A 23,432-nucleotide genomic window follows, 5' to 3' on the forward strand; every position below is an offset into this window, starting at 1 on the left:
GTCAGTCTGGCGCAAGGTTCCCTTCTGGCATTTTGGAATCCTCCCATGTACGCTACTGTACGTACTAAGTTGATTCGTCAAACAAAAAGAAGAAAACATTGCTGGAGTAGCCATCGCCCATCGAGAAAGGTCCCTGCCAATCTCAGCAGGTAGTTGCTGTCGCCAATTAATCGGGAGAATCACGTCTTCAACCTCCGCGGTGTCTGAATCTTGCGGAATGATTTGGAGTAAGCCACTTAGCTAATGAACAGGTTGCAATCGTCCAGGATATGTCGATGAGACGGTAATTTTAGGCGCAACACAAGCTACCTGTCGACATCGAGGGCGACTTGTAGTCGGAATTGGATTAAAGCGTGTAAAATAACTTTTTTTTGCAGGTAAACTAAAATTTTTGCGGGTAAAGTAATAACTTAGAGTATCTTCATCAGATGATGAATAATATACATCACCTGATCAATTATACGGAGTATATCACATGTTTTTGCCGCTTTTTAGATTTTACATCACCTCAAATTTTTCTCGAAACTCAGATGATTAAAATACATCACACTCCAACTATGCTAACAGATGATCTATTTTCCATCACGCTACAAAATTTCAAATAAAAATTTAAACTTTGGCACATTACAAATTAAATTTAAACTTTGACACATATTAAACATCGATAACCCGCCATAGATAGCTCACTCATAGAAAGTTTGATGCATAGACATTACACTCGACACTATCATTACTAGACTCTCGACACACGCACACGACACTCGATGCTCCATTGACGATATTTGATCTTAAAACAAGAAACTAGTCCCAGAATCCCACGTCTTCCGATTCCTCGCCGGACCCGACCTCGAGAAGTTCATCTTCGTGCCTGACAAGATGTCAACGATGTTCGAAGGGCCAGCAAAGGAGGATGCACCGGCGACAGAGGATGATGCATGGGCAGTTGCGGCTGCAACTTGCTGGACGGCCAGGTCGCCGTAGTACTCCAGCTCTGCCGCCACGTGCTTTGGGTGAGCGGCGCAGAACTCGGCCATGGCCGCCTCATCGGCTTGGCGGATGGACATACGCATGTATTGCCAGCAGATTTGGTGTTCCTTGTCGTGGCACATGACCTCGAACAGCGGCACGAGGAAATCTGCCTCCTCGCAGCTCTCGACCTCCGGGAAGTTGAGCGGACCTCGCGGGCCATCAAGTTGCCACACCATGGCATCATATACGCGGATGGTGAGCTCTGGCGTCTTGAAGGTGGCCATCCACAGTAGATCCCCTGCACACGTTATCTCCGCCGCCCAACGGCCGGAGGGGCGTAGTCGGATGCCAGGGGAGGAGGCGTTGCTGCGTGGGAAGCATATCAGCACGCGGGTAGCAGGGCGCGGGGGGGGGGGGGTGACCTGATCTACTTGCGGCGGCGTGCGGCAGTGGCTGGGGCGGCGATAATCAACGGTGGTGCGACGCAGAAGCAGCGGAGTGGGCGCAGAAGAAGACAAAGTGACGACTGAGGGTGGTTGATGTGGGTATTACCCTTCGGGTACTCTACATTGCCCTACCTCATCTGGCCCAACAGGGGCCCATCTGGAGCGTCGCAGTCCAAGGAGGTCCAAGACGTCAGTTGCACGGTGATTAGATGGAAAGTGACTAATTTTTGAAGCACAAGACGAGAAAACGTTCAAGTGTGGAAAGATTAGATATAATATGTTTGTATTGTAGCTGAATCCGGACAGGACTCTCAGGACCTGGCCTCCTATATAAAGGTCAGGAGAGGGCTGCCGGATCTCTCTCTCAACCTTTCACGCATACACCAAACCCTAGCCAACTTGTCTCTCGGCGAGAACACATCCAGACAGTATATCGGCTACCCCATTGTAATCGATTATATCCATAATCAAGATCAGACAGGCATGATGTAAGGGTATTACCTCTACCAGGAATCTGAACCTGGGTAAATCTCACCTCCCGCTTGTCTGGTATCTGACGTTTAGTGCTAACATGCAGGCTTCCACTAATCCTGAGCTTCTCGTGGTGAGCATTGCCCACACCTCGTCAGTGGTTGTGTGACTGATTTTATGTGATGTAAAAGAAAATACATACCTGGTGCATAATTTATATCGCGGTGTAATTTTTTAGGCGCTTTTTATGGTGGAGTTGATTTTTGTGTCAATGTGACGTAAAACAACAATTATTTTACATCTTCGTCATTTGATGGGGATGTCAAACTGAGCTCGTGGAGGATACAACAATACAAGTATGAGTTGAACAAACTGGTCGGTGAGCGTCGTCTTTGCCAACCTTTCGGATGCTCCAAGCGGTGCTTTAAGACCCAAATATGCCGGATTTTATCTTTTGGAAGCGCACAAATGATGGATCATACTCGTCTAATTTGGTCTACAACATTAATTCTTGGGTCAACGGAATTTCCATTGCCGGTGGTTTGGAAGTCTTGGGCGCCCTTAAAGGCAAACTTTTTTTGCTTGGTTGATTATTCTGAATAGAGTTTAGACTTTTAAAAAAGATGGTCAAACTGTGGAGGGTGGAAGCTTTGTAACCAGGTGAAAAAAACCGCCTCCCACCTCAAGTGCAAGTTCACCATTGGAATATGGTCCAACATGAAAAAATGGTTTGGACTAAATAATGCTGACACAAGTGGTTGATATGCAATGCGCTCCGTCAAAGAACAGTGGATTGAGGGAGTTCACAAGCTCGGTCTTAGACGACCGATGAGAGAGTAAACGCATTGTGTTGCTTGTGGAGTTGTTAGATCATGTTGTTCATAGTTGGAGCTATTTTTGTAATTGTAATTCTGCCTTCTATACAATTAAGATACGCGTTCATGTACCCTCGAAAAAAACTGATCTCACGGTAATTTTGGAAGCAAAGGAACAATCACGTTTGCTGGAACAAAGTTTCCTCTTCAAATATGATTGTTTAAATAATTGGTGTAATGGATATGACCCCCCTTGAGGTCCCTCCCCTCTTCTCTCCCCCCTCTCCCCTCCCCACCCCCTCTAATATGTTGTAATAACTCCTTTGTGGTCAGTTTTATATAAGTGTTCAGGCTGGCGTAAGCCCGCCGTAGCCAGGGTCAAAAAAAAATATGATTGTTTACAAAATTACAAAAGGGGTGGCAATGTGGAGCCTCGCCGAGGCAAAGGCTTTCAGTAATTTTATGCAGCGAGAGTAGGCTTTGTAATTTGTGTGCTTGACAGTCAAGTCTTGATTTGTAAAATCTCTACAAACTTCCCCTTAAAATAAAATAAAAATGGCCTGTTTCAAAAAATAGTGAAGTCCATGAATCATGGGGAAGAAGCAACTCCCTTCGGTTTAGATCCCATGATCATACCGAGAATTCTATGTTATCCAGGTTGAAGGAATTCTAACCAGATAGAGAAAATGCGAATCTTTTTTCAGAAAATAAAACCATATACGAGTACATCCTATATAATCATGTTGCCAGTCAGCTGCTTCTCATTGACTGGACTGCATACCAGATGGATGCTCCTTCACGCTTGCTTGCTGCGTCCTTGTCTGTGTGGTGAGGCTGTGGAATTGGCTAGGATCAACGAAAACAAAAGGCACGGGAGCCACTGGCGCGCACATCGTCGGTGATCACGGTCACGGGCTAGCAAAAGCAAACAAGGAGGAGGCGAAGGAGCTCGGAAAGCGGACGGCGCGCTCTAGAAGGCCGGCCGGCCACCGGGTCGCTGTCCGACAGCTCGGCCACAGCCGCGTCCGGCCGGCGCGCGCAAGGACGACCCGCTCATGAGGCAACCATGCTCTTCCTCCTCAGCAAGTACTTATCCAGGGGCAGCAAGAGCACGGCAGCCGGCGCCGACGACGACGACGACAACAGGCGCAAGATGCCGGCGGCGTCCAACGGTGCCGCGGAGGGCGGGCGCGGGTGCATGGCCGGCTGCGTGCCGGTGCGCGCCAAGCGGGCGGCCACGGTCACCACCACGGTCACCACGACATCGGCGCGGACGTCGCGGCACAACTTCGTCAGGTCCGCGGCTGCGGGGCTGTTCCCCGCGGCGCGGGAGTTCACCAACCACGAGTCCCTCCCGGCGCTGCCGGACGCCTACGCCGAGTTCGCCGCCGCCTTCCCGCAGCACGGCGGGCTCGCCGGCCCCGCGGACGCGATCAGGGACGGCGAGTACGGGCACCTCGACCGCCACGTCTGCCTCGACTACACCGGGATGAACCTCTTCTCCCACGCGCAGATGAACTCGTCCGTGCCGTCCACGTCGGCTCCGGCCGCGGCGCCGCCGGCCTGGCAGCCGCCCTTCTTCGACATCGCGTACAGGTCCGCCAGCCTGCGGTCGCAGGTGCAGCAATGCGGGGACGGGCCCGCTGTGGCGGCGAGGGGCGTCAGCGCCGCCGTGAAGAGGCGCATCATGGCGTCGCTCAAGATCCCCGAGGACGAGTACACCATGGTGTGCACCGCGAACCGGACCAGCGCCTTCCGGCTCCTGGCGGAGTCCTACTCCTTCACGCCGGGGGGCGGCGGGGGCGGAAGGAAGAAGCTGCTCGCGGTGTACGACTACGAGAGCGAGGCGGTGGGTGCCATGGCCGAGAGCGCGCGCGGGCACGGCGCGGAGGTGCTGCACGCGAGCTTCGCGTGGCCGAGCATGCGCGTCCACGCCGCCGACCTCCGCAAGAAGTTGCTCCGCGGGCGGCGGCGGCAGGGCGGGCGCGGCCTCTTCGTGTTCCCGCTGGTGTCCCGGATGACGGGCGCCAGGTACCCGTACCTGTGGATGAGCGCGGCGGCGGAGCAGGGGTGGCACGTGGTGCTGGACGCGTGCGCGCTCGGCGCCAAGGACCTCGACACGCTCGGCCTCTCCCTCCTCCGCCCGGACTTCATCGTCTGCAACTTCTTCAAGGTCTTCGGCGAGAACCCATCGGGCTTCGCGGGCCTCTTCGTCAAGAAGGCCAGCCTCGCCGCGCTCGAGCGCTCCGCCGTCGCGCGAAGCATCGGCATCGTGGACATCGTCCCGGCGCGCCGGTGGTCGCTCCGCGACGACTACTCCACCGACCTCGACACCTCGCTCACCTTCCCCAAGCTCTCCGGGCCGCTGGAGCCAGCGGCGGACGACCTCGACACCACCAGCTCTTTCTCCGGGCCGCTTAGTAGCACCGCCATCGGTCGCCGGACTGACGCAGCCGAGAATGGTGACACATCGGAGATCTGCGAAGTGGACAGCACGCCGTATGCAGACGAGGAGGACAATCCACTGCCGCCGCCGCCGCCAGCAGCCGAGAATGGTGACACGTCGGAGATCACGCTGGAGGTGGAGTGCAGGGGGCTGGACCACGCGGACGCGCTGGGCCTGATCGCCATCGGCAACCGGCTGCGGTGCATCAGCAACTGGCTGGTGGTGGCGATGCAGAGGCTGCGGCACCCGCACCCGGAGCACGGCGGCGGGCAGCAGCTGGTGCGACTGTACGGGCCGCGCGTCAAGTTCGAGCGGGGGCCGTCGCTGGCGTTCAACGTGTACGACTGGAAAGGGGAGAAGGTGGCGCCGTTGCTGGTGCAGAAGCTCGCCGACCGGCACTGCATCTCCCTCACCTGCGGCTTCCTGCACAACATCTGGTTCGCCGACAAGTACGAGGCCGACAGGTGCGCCGTGCTCGAGCAGAGAGGCGACGGCGCCGGCGAGGTGGGGATCCACGTGGTGAGCGCGTCGCTGGGCTTCTTGAGCAACTTCCAGGACGCCTACAGGCTGTGGGCGTTCGTGGCCAAGTTCTTGGACGCCGACTTCGTGGAGAAGGAGAGGTGGAGGTACACGGCGCTCAACCAGAAGACCGTCGAGGTGTAGGTCGCCACCTCCATGTTCGTCGACCCGCTTCAGCTTGGTACAGTTCAGTTCACTGCGTCGGTATTCACCACGGCCATTGTTGTGGAATCAGCTCGGCCGGACGGTGAGTGAGCGAGCTGCTCCTTCTATTCTTTGTGTCAGAGAGTCGTAGCTTAGTGCAAACTGTAAATGTAGACTCTGCTTTCTTGAGAAAGAAATAATATGCAGATGTTGTGGTTCCTGTACTGCTGGTCTACTAGTATTACCACATAGGTGCCTCCTGGATAAGCTATTATTCTCTATTACTGCATTTGGTAACACAAAATCAGCAAGCATTGGTCAACAAAAATGAAAGCTCAGACATAGTAGAATACAAATGCTCAGTAGCAAACACAGAGTACAAGTGATCAATGTCAATGCATCCTGCCACCATTCATTGAGAATACCGCAGAATAATAACTTGCCGATCATCTAAGGGGCATCTCAAACGCCGGCGACCCAAACGGACGTGCTAAACCGTCTGTTTTATGTTGTTTGGCTGACTATGAAGCGTGTCCGTTTGGGTCGTACGCTGCGCCCAACGCAGCGGCCACCTATTAGCCCATTTAGCCTATTTCTTTAGGAAATATGCCATCTGGTCACACATACTTATAAATAATATCTAAAATTTATAGAATAATATCTAACAAATATAGAAAAATATCAAATAGTATAAAATAATATCAAATAAAATGTAGCAGGATCAAGAAACGAAATGTGCCATAGTTTGAACAAATATAAAAATTACAAATTAAGATTGACAATTCATTTTTTGCGCTCTAGGATCTCCTTCCGCCTCTTCTCGAACCAAGCTCTCTTCGCCTTATTCATGGTGGTCAAGTCGGTGTTCATGATCATGTTGTCCTCGGCTTGCCGTTTCAGCTCAACTTCCTTCTCCTTCAACTCCACCTCTTTGGCCCTTGCCATTGCTATGAGCTCAATTTTTTTCTCTTTGAGCTCAATTTCCCTAGCCTTCGTCTTGGTTTTCACCTCTTCAATCTCAAGCTTCCTCTTTTGGACATCAAAGTAGTTTTTCATGTCCTCTTCCTTCTCCCGACGCCTCCTCTCATCCCTCTTGTCCATGGACACCTCTTTCTCAACATACATCTCCTTCAAGATGCCGAACAATTGCATGGCCGAAGCATCACGCTTCATGTCGGCCTTGGTTGACTTGTGGCCTCGTGGACGGCTTGCACGAGAAGCGGAGCTACCACAAGGCTGGCCACCATCAAGGTCAATGATCGTGGGATCTTTGGTGGTCTTGTTGCCAGTCAAGGTCGCTATGTACCTCTCCTGGAACTTGGGGGTGCCATTGAGTTCCTTTCAACAATGAGAGAAGCCAAAGGTCTTTCCTTCATTGTTATTTTTGAAGAAATCCAAAGCTTGCCACACCTAGAGCAAAGCTAATGACAAACATATGTGCAAACAACGAATGAACAAGTTGAGGTTAAGAATCATACCAAAGCCTTCACGTCGATGCGGCTATCATACGCCGCCTGAAACTTGTTGCATTCCGTTTGAATTGTTCCCCACCTCTTTTGGACGGACAACTCGTTGCAATCGCTGTCAAATGGCTCCTCTCTGTACCGACGATGTTCATGGAAGTGTACTCAAAGGGCAGTCGGCGGGGCTGTTGACCTTGGAGGAAGGGGCTGGGTCACGGACGAGGCCGAGCTCCCCCCGAGGTCGTGCTGGCGCCCGGGACGATCATGTGCTGAGCGAGCGCGGGGTGGCCGTAAAAGAGCATGGCATGCTCTTGCATGGCATTCGCCTGCGTTTGGAGTTGGAGGAGCTGCTCCGCCGCTCTCTGCCGCTCCTGCGCGGCTGCAGCCTCCTTCTTCCGTTGCTCGTGCGCCCTGCGCCGATCGGCCCGCTTCTTGCTCTCGATCGCCCTCTGCTCCGCGGTGAGCTCGGGCTGCGCCTTGTTCGTCGCCGGCCCGGGCTCCGGGACCACCGGAGCGTCCAGGTCAGGAGCCGCCTCCACGGGAGGAGCGACAACAGCCGCAAATTAGGCCTCGTCTCCGATGGTGGCGACAGGAGGCCATCTCTAGGTTTTCGGAGTGGAGTGAAGTGGGTGTGTTTTGGAAGGCGGATATGTGGGTCAGGGGAGGACGCGAGAGGGCAGCCCTCTGTGTCCGCGGCCACCCGAACGCGGCCCAGATTTGAGCCGGTTTTGGGTCATCCTAGACGCCGCGGCCATCCGTTTTAGGGATAGGTCCGCGCGCTGGATTAGGTTTTTGTCCGGTTCGACCCCTCCGGACGGGCGGGCGCGGAATGGGTCGCCGCGTTGGAGATACCCTAAGCAATTAGATCAAATGTACTCCCTCTATCCCATAATATAAATGTTATTACAACCAATACATTCTAATATTGGTTGTAATAACATCATTTACGTGACGAGCGAGTAGTAAGCTAGAGGAAAAGGCGAGTAGCGATTGTACTAGACGAAGGTTTCAGTTCAACTCATCACTATAAATAAGCTGATTGATGGGGAAACAACTTCAGCTAATCATCGTTTATTTGGAACAAATTCTGGCGATTCTAGAATAAATACAACAGATGGTGGAAATTCTAGAATAAATACAACAAATTGCATGGACCACTGTTAATAAAAGAAAGGTGAACTAACAGTATCTGCGGAACGGCGCTAGTGACCATTTGCAATGCCGTTGCTGCACTTGTTACTGTCAACAATGCCATCTGCTGCTTTCTTTTCATAGAACCTCCTGTACATTGAATCAACTTTTGTAAGGTAGAACGTTCCTGGTGGCAGCAAGCTTGTGTCTTTGTTTGTTTCGAAATCTTTTGCTCCGTATCGGTGCTCCATCAGCTTCAGTGTCTCGATGAACTTCCCAGGCGAGGTCTAATAACATGTACAAGAGCACATCAGCCTTCTCTATATGTAATTGAAGTGGAAAAAGGCATTCGTAGAACAAATGGATGTTGCCATTCAGATCCTAATCAAGCACTTCACGGTAGCAAGCAATGAAGCAATGCCTAATGTCATTCAAACTGCAGTTGAATAACTATGTACAGCAACAGATTAATTAAAGGTATTAAATTATCCTCAATAAATGATATTTCCAATAAAAAGCCGGTTTAATCTCGAAAACACCTCAACTTTAAGTGGTTCTGGAACCAATCAGCTGGATATTAGTAATATGCCATTGGGAAACTTTCTGATATGACTCCCTAACACATAGATATGACAAATCTGTGATTCTAATATAGTTCGATGCATGGTTGCACAACATATGACAAATTTCATTAATCATTATTAACCTACAGTAAAGTACTGGCTGAGGTGTTGTGCAAATTAAAGCTATACCTCATGCCTTGACTCGAGCTTTGCCGTCACATCAAGCACTGAAGCAATTTTTGCTAAACTGAAGGGATGCTTGCCCTCATTTAGTCTAAACGAGAACATAGTGGATGTCAGGCCACTGCCATAAGAGAACATGAGAATTCGTTGACCGCTCTGCAAAACAGATGAAAGTTAGCTACAAGGAAGGAACAGGAGATACAAAGGCATAGGATAGAGACATAAAACCAAAATCTCACCAGGCTGGTGTGCTTGTTGTAGATTACAGATGCCAATGCAGCATAAAGAGAGGCGGTATACATGTTACCGAGTTGTTTTGGAAGCAAAGTTGATGGTTGAACTTTGATGTCATACAAATGCTTGGCAAGTTGTTGAGAGCCCTGAAATTATTAGAGTTGACTTAATGCTTTACATCAGTCAAGAACTGTAAGAACTATTATTATCCACGTAATGAGAAAGAACCTTTTCCAAGTCACGACTTTGGTAGCTTTCTTCACTGGTCAAGTTTACAAAAGGCTGAAGCTTCTCTTTAGCAGCATTATCAACCGAACTGATGTAACAGAAAACAAAACAAAATTATCTTTCTGAGTATGATATAACAAGGGAAAGAAGGGAGTCTCTCCGAACTTTGTAGCATTTTTCAGTCGACAGATTATAAGGTTGCTTTTTAAGTTTTTATAAGAAGCAAAAGAAGCAGAATTATAAATAGAACAATCACAGACCTGCAATTGCGCATGAAATCATTGAAGTAAAGTCGAGCAAAACTCTTCTGTACAAGCTGCAAGAATAAAAAAGGTAAGAATTTATATTCTCCAGAAGTTAGCAGAACAGAATGGGCAGACTTAATGGACTTCAAAATCTTATTCATCTCCACGGAGACGTGCAGTCGTCATACCTTATTATATGGAGAATGGAACACGCAATAATCAGCGTCAGAAATTGAGAATTGTTCTCCCACAAGCTTTTCGTACCTGATCATGTGGTTATAGTGCATGATATTATTGCTTGAGAAAACAAGACGGCAGTGCTATAATTCACCAGATAAATCATGGAAGTGAGCTTACTTGGCACAATACTGTTTATAGCATGAATCCAGAGCCATCAGATAGCATGTTTGAGATAGTTTTCCATCGACAACCTACAATAATCCAGGAACAGAGGATATGATTACTGCGTGGTATTTAGCTGAGATAAGTGTTAGTTAACATGCCTAATAGAACCAATATAAACATAATAATGCAAGTTATAAAATCCTAACCGGGTATTCGCTTGCAAGATCAGGCTTGTAGAAATCGTAAACATGGGCCATGTGAGAAGCTCTATATTTACTTTCAAAAGAAATAGGTGCATTTGGGCCTACAAGCATTGCAATAGCCGCAGCTCCCCCAGTAGGCCGAGCTGGTCCGTCTGCATAAACCTGAACATAATAATTGCATAAGATGGGCTGGTAAATGAGTGTGGCACAGGAACAAAATAGAGAAAACTGAATTAACTAAGTGCGAAAACTAGAAGATGGTATTGGGAAACAAACCGCGCTATCTGTGCAGACAACAAGGCCATAACGTCCATCCCAGCATTTACTTTCGACCCAATTCACACAGTTCAACAGGGCAGCTGTGCCACCATAGCAAGCGTTGCTGGAGTCGACTCCTTCAATGTCAGTATTACCACTTTCCTGCGACAAGTGTTGGCAATAAGAGTCATATTAGGTGAGTCTGAAACAGAGCTACCAAAACAACTAAAAGCTGAAGCTGCAGATTCAGAGATAAGGTAAATCCCTTTAAAATATTAAAAACATCAGGGTTAGGTGGGAAGCTCTTTTTGTGCTTCACTAAGTCATCAGTTGTACAAACCTCGAAAATCTGCATGAGCCACGTTTTGATGGACTTGCTTTTGTCAATCACCGTCTCGCTACCAACCTCCAGGCGGCCAATGAGCTTGGGATCGATGTTGTACTTTTCCAGGAGGGATTTGACAACTGTCAAGCTGAAACAGTTTTTCTTCTTGAGCAATTCACATAGTACCAAACAGAGCATTGCATGGAAAACATATGCATCGGAGGTAATTGCTCAGTAAATTCTACTCATCAGAAGAAGGTCAGTAATTGGTCCAATGGTGAGAAAATAGTATTACCTCATTGAGATGACATCTTCCACCTCGCTGCAAAAGGCCATACAGTCTTGCCCGAGACCAATCGTGTACTTCCCCTTGCTAACTCCGTCATGAGCCTCCAGCGCTTCCTGCAGGCCAGCCATTAGTTCAACGCATCAGCATTCAACTCTGAGCCCAACGGCATTGAACCGAAATATCCATGAATTCGTTACGCACAGCCCCTAGTCCAATGGCACATCAAATCAAGGTATTCTGCGCCGTTCGACAGCAGGTGAATAATCAGAGCGAAACAGCATCAAATATCCGTCGGAGTAAAAGAACTTCGCCGCCCGTGATCCGCAAATCCGCGCGGAGACAGCGCCTCCAAATCGAGGTCTTAATTTCCGGGAGCAATCCCATCCCATGGTGGCGGCGATCTCAACTACTACTACGAGTACTTCTGACGCCCGAAACCCCACCCACCCCCGTATGGCTAAAACCTCCGCGGCAAATTCCCCAAAACACCAAATCGTCCGTGATCTGGACGCTGCGGCGGTCGGAGCATCAGATCAGCCGCGTTCGACGCGCAGCGTCAGAGGAGGGCGACGAATCGAGGGAGCGGGGGGAGACAGGAGAGAAGAAGAGAACATCTGTAGTAGTAGTAGAGGAAGCTGACCTGCTGGACGCAGGTGGGAGGGAAGTAGATGTCCATGGCGAGGATCCCGACATCCTTGCAGTGCTCCATCTCGAGATCCCTGCTGCTCCGAGAGGAGAGCTGGATTCGGTTCTTCCTGGGGCTCTGGAAGTGGCTGGGCGGAGAGGCGTGTGTAACGTGAGGGAGGGAGACCGAGGACGCCGGGGATAAATATACCGGCTCTGCTGTCTTCGCCCTCGTGGAGCCGATCTTGTGATCTGCGGGCTGCGGCGACCTCCCTCTCCCTGCCACGCTGTCCAGCTGGCCCGGGCCCACGTACAAGGATATATGAACATGTCTTACATGTCTACAGCTACAAACTCTATGAGCAGTCCTCTGCTTGAATTTTATTTTACCTTATTATTAGTCGTCTTGTACTTAAATTTATACCTTCTATAAAGGATATAGAATGCCATGGCGTACTATCGGAAAAAAAACAAGTCATGTCTACATTCCAACATGTCTCTGGGCTCGTTGCATCTCTAGCACGTGTTGTTTCATGATAATCCAGATGTTTCGTGATATATGTTATATATTTCTCTATATCTAGCATATGTTTTAGTTAGATTGTACATGTATATGTGTGTATGGATTGGTTAATAATGGTGTGTGTGTGAATGTTTATCATTCCAATCCAAAAAAGGCAATCCAAGTGCCAAAGTAATTGCATTTTTAAAGAATATGACAATTGACATAGCTAGATTTGCAGAACTAAAGCTAGCTTTGTGTTTATGGAGAACATCACCATCATACACTAAGGCAATACGGAGGTAGACCGAACACTATGTGGCTTTCTCCCCTGAGAAACCAATTTACTAGCATGTCTGTATATTTCAAGTGGTGTGGTTTAATAGACATTGGTTATATGGCCATACGTCGTTGTTCCTACTTATGAACATCTTTGTCATTGTTGGGGTAATGATGAAGGGTGTGCTTCTTATCTTAATAATGCAGTTTATAACTTGCCAATTATTTTGAGCGATCATGCCCTCATCCTCACCATTACTCAGAAAAAATAGGTCCGAAAGTTGGTGGTTGTTTGGAAAGGACTTCCAGGGAACATGATCTGGTTGATGCGGCTAATGAGCCCTTCCATGTTACAGCCGCTAACATTGCAGGTTTAAAAAATGGCGCAAGAAGAAGAATAACCTTTGCAGTGACAACTAACTCCTTGTTGAGACTAACTTCACCCAGATGCCACCAACCCAAGTGTGTAGGATCATGCCAAACAGGAGAACCAAAGGGTTATGGTATTTAAGACAACATGGAAATAAGCATTGGTCTCAACATGGTGACAACTCTACTTTTTTACCAACAACCTAGACACTAAATCAAGGGAGGAAATGCATCTATGCTACTAAAAATTGAGGTATAAAACTGGTTTATAATCCAAAAGTTTCTCAAATATCTTTGCTACAACTGGTCTTGACTTGGATAGTGAACCTCTCACTAGTGATATGCGTAAGAAAATCATTCGTTTCTATATTCTATAACACCAAATGAGGACTCCTAAAAGGAATGAAAGAGATGCTTCTCCTAGATCTCATGTATCAATGTGACATTCTATTTGGTAGCCCGGAGACAGATTGGAGATGAATGCACGAGCCTAGTGCAACAAAAAAGTATAGGGAAGGTTTTGTGCAAGGGCGTACGATTACCAATAATACTTCTACAACACAAGAAATTACAAAAAAGGTATCTATCCTCTTTGCAACACAAATCATTCATGTTGAAAGTAAATCTTGCAAAAGCCTTTGATAGAATGGGTGTAATTTTATAGCTAGGACTCTTGCACGTAAAGGGTTGCATGGTAATTTCGAATATTAATTATTCCATAAATGCATCTCTAGCCCAAAAGAATTTCATTATAATTAATGGCAACCCGTTTTACTGCTTTCATGGCAATCGAGGTACCCGACAAGATCGATCTCTTCCATCGTACCTTTCCAATTAATGTGAGTTGTCGCTTTCCATGCATGTTCTTTGAAACCAAGTAGGTTACCAGGTATTCCACAATAGGATTCTAGGTCTGGAGTGTCCACCTATCCACTCTCTTTTTGTGTGCATACGATGATTGCGTGTAATTTGGCTTCCTATCAGGATGCGCATAACATCTTTCAGAAATTAATTGTTTGCGTGGTTTATCTAATCAAACTCTAAATTGGCCTCACGCTAATTAGACTTGCAGAACGATTATAAAATAAAATTCCTTCCCTAAACATGAATCCTTCAACTATTCACCTTGGTCGTCCTCTTATTCCCCAAGGAACAATTATGCATGCTTCTTATGGATTCTCAATCGATAGATTTAATGCCAAACTTACTGGTGGTAAAGTTAATAGGTTATCGCATGTCGGTCATGTCACCCTGAAATTTATGTTTGCTTCCATTTCTGTTACTTACATGTCCGACGTTTTGCCAAGAAAATTATTTGTAAACTTTGGTGGTTCACAAATTCTCATGGACTTCCCATAACCAAAACTCAAGACCCGTCTGACTTAGAGCTCGCAATGGCGTCTCCAAACCTATTCATGGGGGTGGTATGTGCGTTAGGGATCTTCATATTATGAACAAATCCGTGTGGCTATGTCAGTTTGGAGGTCACTTACACAACATGATTCTCTCATGGATAAAACGTTCAAGGTGAACTTTACTTGATACCACTATTTAGCATGCTAAGCATTGTATTCCTATATTTTCATGTTTGTCTTCAGTGTTATGTGTTTTTTTGTATTATGTAGATATCGTTCCATATTTGTATTCTAGTAGCAAACTATAGTATTTGGTTTTCACCTTTGTGTTAAAAGGTTGAAAGTGTACATATGATCATTTCCTCACCCAGATCATATCACCATTTCCTGCTTATATTTGGCATGGGAATTTCTAGGTGTTGGGATGAAATGAAAATATTGAATGTTATAAAAAAAATCATTCAAGTTTCTATATTGGAAAGTGTGTTGGAGAGACACCCCTTTTTCCCAATACTCATTGAAACGTGCATACAAAGTTATTGTTCTGGACTAGGAGATTCCATATTTGAGTACAAGGCGGGATATAACATATCCTAAGAAATATGTCCTTTTACATACTAGGAGAAACTCCAAGTTGTCAGGACTAGTGAAAACTTTCATTGGAGGTTTATTCGAAGGACATTAGCAACTGGCATAAGAGCTTCACTCTTTTCAGCCACATCAAAATGGAATTCGGAAGGTTTGGTACTCATGAATCTGAATCTCACATTTTCTCTCAATGCTTCTTTGCCCTTGTTGTGGTTTGCTTTTCTGCTAGCTAGGCTCTAGATCTATTTTTTCCACTCAAAGTTGATACCTTTCTACTATAATCCAACATGTATCTTCTCCACACAAAACCTTGGGCATACAACCGCGACAATCATTGCTAATTTTGAAGTGATGGCAACAAACTATAGATAAACATTTTGTTGGACTCCAAGCTTATAGTGTTGCAGTAAGCAACTTCTTTCCCACAAGAATTACTTGGGGTCTAATAGTAAACACAAGTAACTTTGGGGTTTCAACTGTCCTCCTCTATCAACCCTACAAAACTAAAGTAATTTTCATGTTGTCGCCAACTCAACGATAGTAGATGCCAGTCATAATTGTGTTAAAAGAGCAATAAAGAACATTAAAAAATGTTGTAAATATTTTGTTGACTTTTTGCATGATTAATTTAGAAAAATAGAAAAGGTAAAGTAAAGGTTTTTTTATCAAGTGTACAATGGATTGGGTCTCATCGGTTCACTTGAACTCTCTCTTGGAAACGTGGTGGCACTAGATAAGCTCAAAACCCCCAAAAAAATATGTTTGCTTGTCGATAAGCATCCACATGAGCATTACATCCTTATACCGAGATAATGCAACACATATCTCTAATACTCCCGAAGAAAGTGTGTTCGCATTCTTAGGCTTAAGTTGGTAAACAAAGCATTTCTTTAAGTATGATGGCATGATGTTGGCAATCCTCATGTGTGCGCTTGTAAAATCAACATTGTGTTTTTCTCACTGAGCAGTTAAAAACATTTCCTTATCCTTATCACTAGAGTGAGGCAACACAAGAAATAAAAACGCTATAGTTGCCCCATTTTTTTCACTATCCATGACTTACTGCAAAGCTATACTCCATCTAGTACACGCCTTTTTCCACACACGCCCTAGCATATTAGTTTGAACATAACAAGCACACAATAACATGGTAGTACTATGCAACTACAAATACATAAAAAACATGCTAACCCATGCATCAGATAACTCACCTCATAACAAAAGATACACAATCATGGGTATACAAATATGATCATAATTATGTAGGGTTGCTCATATGCTTCTTATTCATGAAATAACATATATATATATAGATAACCGAAAGTTTGGGGGCGGACTACTGCCTACTCATTGATATGTCTCCAACGTATCTATAATTTCTTATGTTCCATGCTAGTTTTATGACAATACCTACATGTTTTATTCACACTTTATAATATTTTTATGCATTTTCTGGGACTAACCTATTAACAAGATGCCAAAGTGTCAGTTCCTGTTTTCTGCTATTTTTTATTTCAGAAAAGTTGTTTTACAAATATTCTCGGAATTGGACGAAACAAAAGACCACGGTCCTATTTTCCACGGAGTGTTCCAGAAGACCGAAGAGGAGTCGAGGAAGGCCAGCAGGGGTCCCTCCCCATATGGCGGTGTGGGGGCCCACAACCGCGCCGTGACGTGGGGAGGGAGCCCCCTGGCTCCCCCGACGCTGCCCCTTCGCCTATTTATTCCGTCGTCCCCGAAAACCCTAGTACGGAGAGCCAAAATACCAGAACAGTTCCAGAGACGCCGCCGCCGTCAACCCTAACTCGGGGGGTTCAGAAGATCTCCTCCGCCACCCTGCCGGAGAGGGGAATCATCACCGGAGGGCTCTACATCACCATGCCCGCCTTCGGACCGATGCGTGAGTAGTTCATCCTTGGACTACGGGTCCATAGCAGTAGCTAGATGGTTGTCTTCTCCTATTGTGCCATCATGTTTAGATCTTGTGAGCTGCCTATCATGATCAAGATCATCTATTTGTAATGCTACATGTTGTGTTTGTTGGGATCCGATGAATATGGAATACTATGTCAAGTTGATTATTGATCTATCATATATGTGTTGTTTATGATCTTGCATGCTCTCCGTTGCTAGTAGAGGCTCCGGCCAAGTTGATACTTGTGACTCCAAGAGGGAGTATTTATGCTAGATAGTGGGTTCATGTCTCCATTGAATCTGGGAGTGACAACAACCCCTAAGGTTGTGGATGTGTTGTTGCCACTAGGGATAAAACATCAATGCTTTGTCTAAGGATATTTGTATTGTTTACATTACGCACGAGTACTTAATGCAATTGTCTCGTTGCTTGCAACTTAATACCGGAAGGGGTGCAGATGCTAACCCGAAGGTGGACTTTTTAGGCATAGATGCATGCCGGATGGCGGTCTATGTTCTTTGTCGTAATGCCCTAAGTAAATCTCATAGTAGTCATCATGATATGTATGTGCATTGTTATGCCCTCTCTATTTGTCAATTGCCCAACTCGTAATTTGTTTACCCAACATGTTATTTATCTTATTGGAGAGACACCACTAGTGAACTGTGGATCCCGGTCCATTCTTTTACATCTGAAATACAACCTACTACAATCATTGTTCTCTTTTGTTTTCTGCAAGCAAACATCATTTTCCACACCATACGTTTAATCCTTTGTTTTCAGCAAGCCGATGAGATTGACAACCTCACTGTTAAGTTGGGGCAAAGTAGTTTGATTGTGTTGTGCAGGTTCCACGTTGGCACCGGAATCCCTGGTGTTGCGCCGCACTACACTCCTTCACCAACAACCTTCACGTGATCTTCATCTCTTACTGGTTCGATAACCTTGGTTTCTTACTGAGGGAAAACTCGCTGTTGTACTCATCATACCTTCCTCTTGGGGTTCCCAACGGACGTGTGTTTTACCGTCACAAGCACTCATCATGGAAGGGATGCATATAAATGCAAAGACGGTCAACATTAGGTAGTGGAGGAGGCAGGGACCGGCATGGATTTTTTCTCAAACCAACCCCTGTTATCATTCAAAATAACATAATCCTGCCTCCACCGCTGACACTACGGTACCCTAAGACCTCTTTTGTTAAAAAAACTAACTTTTCCAAAATTATGATGACATTAGAAAAGGTGAAATGTACACTAATGAAGAGCCACTTGCATATGCAGGGATGGATAGGACGTTGGCAAGGTTTAGATGCGACCGAGAGATGCTCTGACGGTGTTTCCCCCTCCAATTTTTGTTGGCGGCATCCGTATGTTCTCTGTTTCTGTGTTGTCCTCATATTTCCCTCTCCATCCTAAGAAAGTTCCACTGAGGATACATATGGTTGGTTGTAGGTCAAGATGAAACTAGCGACAAAAGAATCATCGAGATTGGACGAACGAGCAAAGGGGGTCCACCGTGGCATGTCTTGTCTTTTGGGTCGTGCCATGGGGCCTCTCGCTCCCCTCGTCACATCTTGGCCTCCAGCTTCGACTACTACTCTTCATTCACACAAATATTGGCATAATTGTTTCCCCAAATTTTCCTCCATGAATGTTCTTGAAACGCTAAAATATGAAAAATGGGGGTTTCATATTTTCCATCATTAGACACTGAACTGATAGGATTTCCTAGGAAATATCATAAATAATTCAAAATAGTGATGGAAACATAATACTATATGTGTTGAAGTTGTCATGGACAATATAATAACTTCAAAATACATAGATACGCTTCTAAACGTATAAGAAAGCACGCCGGTCCTTTTGTGAAAGCTCTTAGTGGAACTATGTATTTCCAAACAACTTTCGATCATGTCAACATTGTGAAGTTCTCAGTTGTTGACTTGGTGTTTATTTTATGCATTGCCATGACCATATGGAGACACGAGAGAGGAATGATTGTTTTCCTATCTCGCGTGCGACACGGTTCTGAGGGGAGAGCCGGGCTAGGGCAGAAAGGCTGACAGGATGTCGCCTCACAAGTCAACTTGGGGTGCAACGCCACTGCATAATCAATCTTTGATTCATATATCCTCTTTTTTTAATTTCTTATGCTTCACGTTCTGAAAACAGTGGAAAGAAAAACACCACAAAAAAGTGGAGAATAATGACCCAAACCAATGGCATGTTGTTGTGTTCATTTGGTTTTTAGGATGGAACACATGCTTTATTCATTCACAATGTTCATAGGAATAGAAGTAATCTTAGGTGTATTTAGCAACCAAATGTAGCGCCCCTCTTGAAAAGAAGAGGCACCCTTAGCTAGATTATGTGCATCTACATTAACCACCCAACGTTCATACCTAAAGCGCATCTCTCAAAAGTGAGTACTCCCTCCTTAATCTCCTTCAGAATCATGGAATATCTGCATGGTGCATCTTTCTCCATACTAATGATCACTTCAAGACAATCAGAGGCAATCACCACCTTCGGAAGGTTCAGGTCCATGGCTAGGGACACGCCTTCATTGCATGCCATAGCTTCAAGTGATGCTTGATAAGTTAAACCTCTATAAACCATAGCCGAAGCACCCCAGTATACTCCATTTGTATCACGAGCAACCACATCCACAACTCCACATTCTCTTGAATGGGAGATCCCAACATCAACATTGATTTCCATTAACCTCTCACCTTGAGGTAACCATCGCATGTACCCACGACTCTGTTTTCATGTGGATTTCTTTGCTGTTGCTACTGAAGCTGACATGATTGTGTTAACAAAGGCCATTTGTGGATAAAGGGCTCTGAAACTCATGGTCATGGATTGCCTTCCTTCGAGCCCACCAGATCGTCTGCATTACCACCAGAACTCTTGCAAGGCCATGTTCTGTTATTGTGTCAAAAAGCCAAAATAATCAAAATTGTGCAGTCTTTGAACCGTTTGAGATGAAATGCTCGATGAGTTCTTCATCAACCAAAGCCCATACACACCTGCCATGTTGCATCTTATCAAGGAATGGCGTCATAAATCAAAGCACCAGAGTTTTTGGACTTGCTACCTTAGGAATTAATACAATGAATGTCTTGTTTATCTCCATTGAATCTTCTCCTCTGAGCACTCGTAAGATAATACATGTAACATCGCCGCTGCACAAATTCCAATGTTTTTGAAAAAAAGTGGGTTGAAAAACCATGAGGTCGGGTGCCTTTGTTGGAAACAATTGAAACAAAGCCTCCTTAACTTACTCTCTTGTATATGAAGCTTTCATTCATTCTCCCATCCACCTTGACCGAGATATGAGACAACACCTCCTCCATTCCAATAGTGCATTCTCAATTATATAAGTTATCGTAGAATTGTGTGGTCATAGGTGTTAATTCCTCCTTATTTGCACATCTAGTACCATCCTCTCGAGTAAGCTCTACAACTTTTTTTTTTTTGCTTTTCTTGCACTAGATTTTTGTGAATTGTTTTTGTGTTGTTGTCCCCCTATGCGAGCCAATAAATTCTCGCCCTTTGCTTCCACATTACTTCTTCCCTATAACATAATTCAACAAACTTCTTCTCTACCCCCCTTCCCGGGTTTTCTCTCAACTGATCCAACTGGCGGCACAACAACCACAACTCTTTTCGAATAGATCGAACCATATTCAAATTCCACGAGGTTAGAGCCTGTGCAACCTTGCCCAACTTGGATGCGAGATCATGTACCATAGCACACTCTGGTGCTTCCTTCCATGTTTCTTCAACCATGGCCCCATATGACTCATGGGTTTTCCACATTCTTTCATAATGGAAAATCCCATCCTTCGGTGCTCTCCTCGGACCAGATTCCAATTCATTCATCAACACGATAGGTCCATGGTCAGATTTTGCTTCTATCAAATTCCTTACTGAAGCAAACGGAAAATTCGCCGACCGACCAGCTCTAGCTAGAGCATGGTCGAGTCTCACTCGGCAATATTATCCTCCTCTAATATTTTTCTAAAAATTCCACTCGGTACCCATGTAGCCAAGGTCCGCTAGCTTTCAAACATCCACTGCTTCACGAAAAAATGATACTTGTGCATCATCCCTTTTTTTTGCCCCCACTGTTCTTACTTGCGCAACACTTTGTTGAAATCTCCAATATGAACCCAAGGAAGTGTGCTCTCCCGACACAAAATTTTCATCATATACCAACTTTTGTATCTCAGATGTCTCGTAGCTTCACCATTAAAAGAAGTGTGCCGCCATTTCTGCCCACTCGGTTCCGTGGTAACCAAATAAATGTGATACTTAAAAAACTCTTTATTTCAAGGTTAGAATCACTCATCTAGTACATGCATAAACATCCACTTTATCCACTACTAGGAACACCGAAACTCAAATTATAACCTAAACTTAAAGCTAAACATGTCGATCTATCCTTTGCAATTTGTGTCTCCATCAAACAAAGGATTGATGTCATCCATTCCCCCACGATATAGTGGAGTTCATGCAATGTCACAGGGTTTCCAGCCCCACAATAGTTGTGCGACATGGTAATCATTGCTCTTGGCCGGTGCTCCTCACTGGAGCCCACCAATGTTGATTTTGCGCCTTCATCTAAAACAACATCATCCTTCTACATTCTCTTAAGATACCTCTTGGGGTTTAGGCTTGGCGGGAGACTTGAACCCATCGATGGAAGTTCAAAATGATTCACCAGCATCCTACTGAAGCAGCAGGTACTGGTAGCACCATAGTTCCTAGCAGCTCAGCACCAAACCCTCTCTTTTTTGTTGCTATCATCATCCATCATCTCAACATCCTCCGTAGTCTGGCTCTTTCCTCTAGCTAATAGTGGTGGCTCCTCTCCCATGCCCTCATCAACATAATTCACATCCGACCACAAACACCCACGTCCTCTTCATCTGTCAGAGTGACCCTCATCTCTTGCCGATCCATCGCGGTCGTGTCCTCTACCTCTAAAGCACGCATCAGCCAGCATCCAAGGGCCATAAGTTCTATCCTTTTTAGCATGGATTCCATCACCATGTTCCTTGTAAACATGGGCTAACAAACCACATAGTTCGCACCATTGGGGAATGCGCTCATAGCAGACAATGAAAGTGTCCCTTCTTCCACCTCTCAATGTAGACACCGCTTTCTTCAAAGGATCCCACACACCTATCTTTACACGAACACGACATAAGTTACCAAAAAAAAATCCATTGAATCACCTTCCACAACTTCATACTTCTCCACCTCCCTTGCCATGTTATTTGCCATCGGGCTATATGCCTCCGAAAGGTCATGGATCTATATCCACACGGGAATCGAATTTAACTTGATCAACTAGGATATCATGAATCCATATATGATTCAGTACAAACTAGGATATTTCTAAATTTCCATGGAACACCTTCAATTACTTTACCCTAATCCCCAAGGCAAAAAATTACAGCACATACAAATTACTTTCAATGGCCTCGAACTTCACGCCTTGAGCCAGACCCCAAGCCGATCTCATATTGGCGAAGAACTAGGTCTCACTATACTTAGTCTCGGTATGAACCCAAGCCACTACAAGCCACTTCAGGATCTCCTACACGGACGAACATTCCTCCTTGAAAACCACATCGTCTAGATCATCGTCACAGCTGTCAAGTTGATTCATCAGCTTCTCCAGATTACCATCATCCTTCAAACCGGAACGAGACGCTCCATCATCCATGTCGACCAAAACCTAAACCCTAGGTGAGGTGGAACCTGCCACCGCTCAAAACCCCTAGGAAGCCAAGTCCGGGCATCGGACTAGGTCTGCCCCGTGATCATCCCAAACACGCACATGGGAGGATCGCTCATCGGCGGCAGGGAATGGAAAACTCACCGCCGAGGTGATCTCGACGAGAGAAAGAAAACCCTAAAGGGAAAGAGGTCACTTCGTTTTGAGTGGTGTTCATTTGGTAGGTGGAACAGCCCACTACAATCCGCCGCAGCAGGCCGCAGTTAGCGAAGCCCAGTCTTGACTAGCTGCTAGTACAAGAGATCCGGGCCTTGTGTCGCCCACCTGCCGCTCACCAAACGCAGTCACTCAGATGCGGGCCCACGGTCCTACCGAGTCATGCGTAGGGGTAAAGACGAAGCATCCAAAAAAAAAACAGAGAAGAAAGAGGGGTCAGGTCGCTGTACTGCTCCCCCACATCAGGAGCAGCAGAGCAGACATCCGACGAGAGCGACGGACGGACGGGCGGAGCTGCTCCCTCGCAATGGCGGCGAGATCTCCGCGCCGCTGAGCAGGCCACCAGCATCCGTACGGTTGCTCCTCTGCTAGGTGAGCTCGCCCGCTCGCTCTCCTCGCAAATTTGGTTACAACCTGGATCTCCTGAAGGAAATGCGTAATTCATGAAGGTTTTGGCAATTATCGGAGCCAGCTCGGCAGAGAGCTCGGCGCCGGCGGGTGCGGCGGAGGACGAGGCCTACCGCCAGGCGGGGAAGACCGGCAGTCGCTCCCT

General features: G+C 46.2%; 2 protein-coding genes across 2 annotated transcripts; one reads left to right on the forward strand and one right to left on the reverse strand.

Moving 5' to 3' along the window:
• Positions 1 to 3,542: 3,542 nt before the first annotated feature.
• On the forward strand, positions 3,543 to 5,918 carry LOC124685294. The gene has a single exon (XM_047219628.1). It carries the CDS (start codon positions 3,768 to 3,770, stop codon positions 5,808 to 5,810), a length of 2,043 nt encoding a protein of 680 aa, XP_047075584.1. The 5' UTR covers positions 3,543 to 3,767; the 3' UTR covers positions 5,811 to 5,918.
• Positions 5,919 to 8,263: 2,345 nt separating this feature from the next.
• LOC124685295 (hydroxymethylglutaryl-CoA synthase-like) lies at positions 8,264 to 12,067 on the reverse strand. Its single transcript, XM_047219629.1, has 12 exons — positions 11,918 to 12,067; positions 11,284 to 11,390; positions 11,004 to 11,136; positions 10,682 to 10,825; positions 10,409 to 10,567; positions 10,215 to 10,288; positions 10,046 to 10,121; positions 9,873 to 9,928; positions 9,613 to 9,700; positions 9,390 to 9,530; positions 9,157 to 9,306; positions 8,264 to 8,691 (listed from the first exon to the last, which is right to left on the reverse strand). The coding sequence occupies exons 1-12, from the start codon at positions 11,984 to 11,986 to the stop codon at positions 8,476 to 8,478; spliced, it is 1,413 nt and encodes a 470-aa protein (XP_047075585.1). The 5' UTR covers positions 11,987 to 12,067; the 3' UTR covers positions 8,264 to 8,475.
• Between the last annotated feature and the right edge of the window lie 11,365 nt (positions 12,068 to 23,432).

This window comes from Lolium rigidum, chromosome 1 (genome assembly GCF_022539505.1).
Source record: "Lolium rigidum isolate FL_2022 chromosome 1, APGP_CSIRO_Lrig_0.1, whole genome shotgun sequence".
Taxonomy (NCBI): domain Eukaryota; kingdom Viridiplantae; phylum Streptophyta; class Magnoliopsida; order Poales; family Poaceae; genus Lolium; species Lolium rigidum.

What these genes read in the sequence shown, in the direction of transcription:
- LOC124685294 (XM_047219628.1), top strand. Translation starts at nt 3,768, where the DNA reads ATGCTCTTCCTCCTCAGCAAGTACTTATCCAGGGGCAGCAAGAGCACG.
- LOC124685295 (XM_047219629.1), bottom strand. Translation starts at nt 11,986, where the DNA reads ATGGAGCACTGCAAGGATGTCGGGATCCTCGCCATGGACATCTACTTC. An exon ending in GAAGATGTCATCTCAATGAG is followed by an intron (nt 11,137 to 11,283) that starts GTAATACTATTT and finishes AAACTGTTTCAG; the next exon opens with CTTGACAGTTGTCAAATCCC. An exon ending in GGCTCATGCAGATTTTCGAG is followed by an intron (nt 10,826 to 11,003) that starts GTTTGTACAACT and finishes CACTTGTCGCAG; the next exon opens with GAAAGTGGTAATACTGACAT.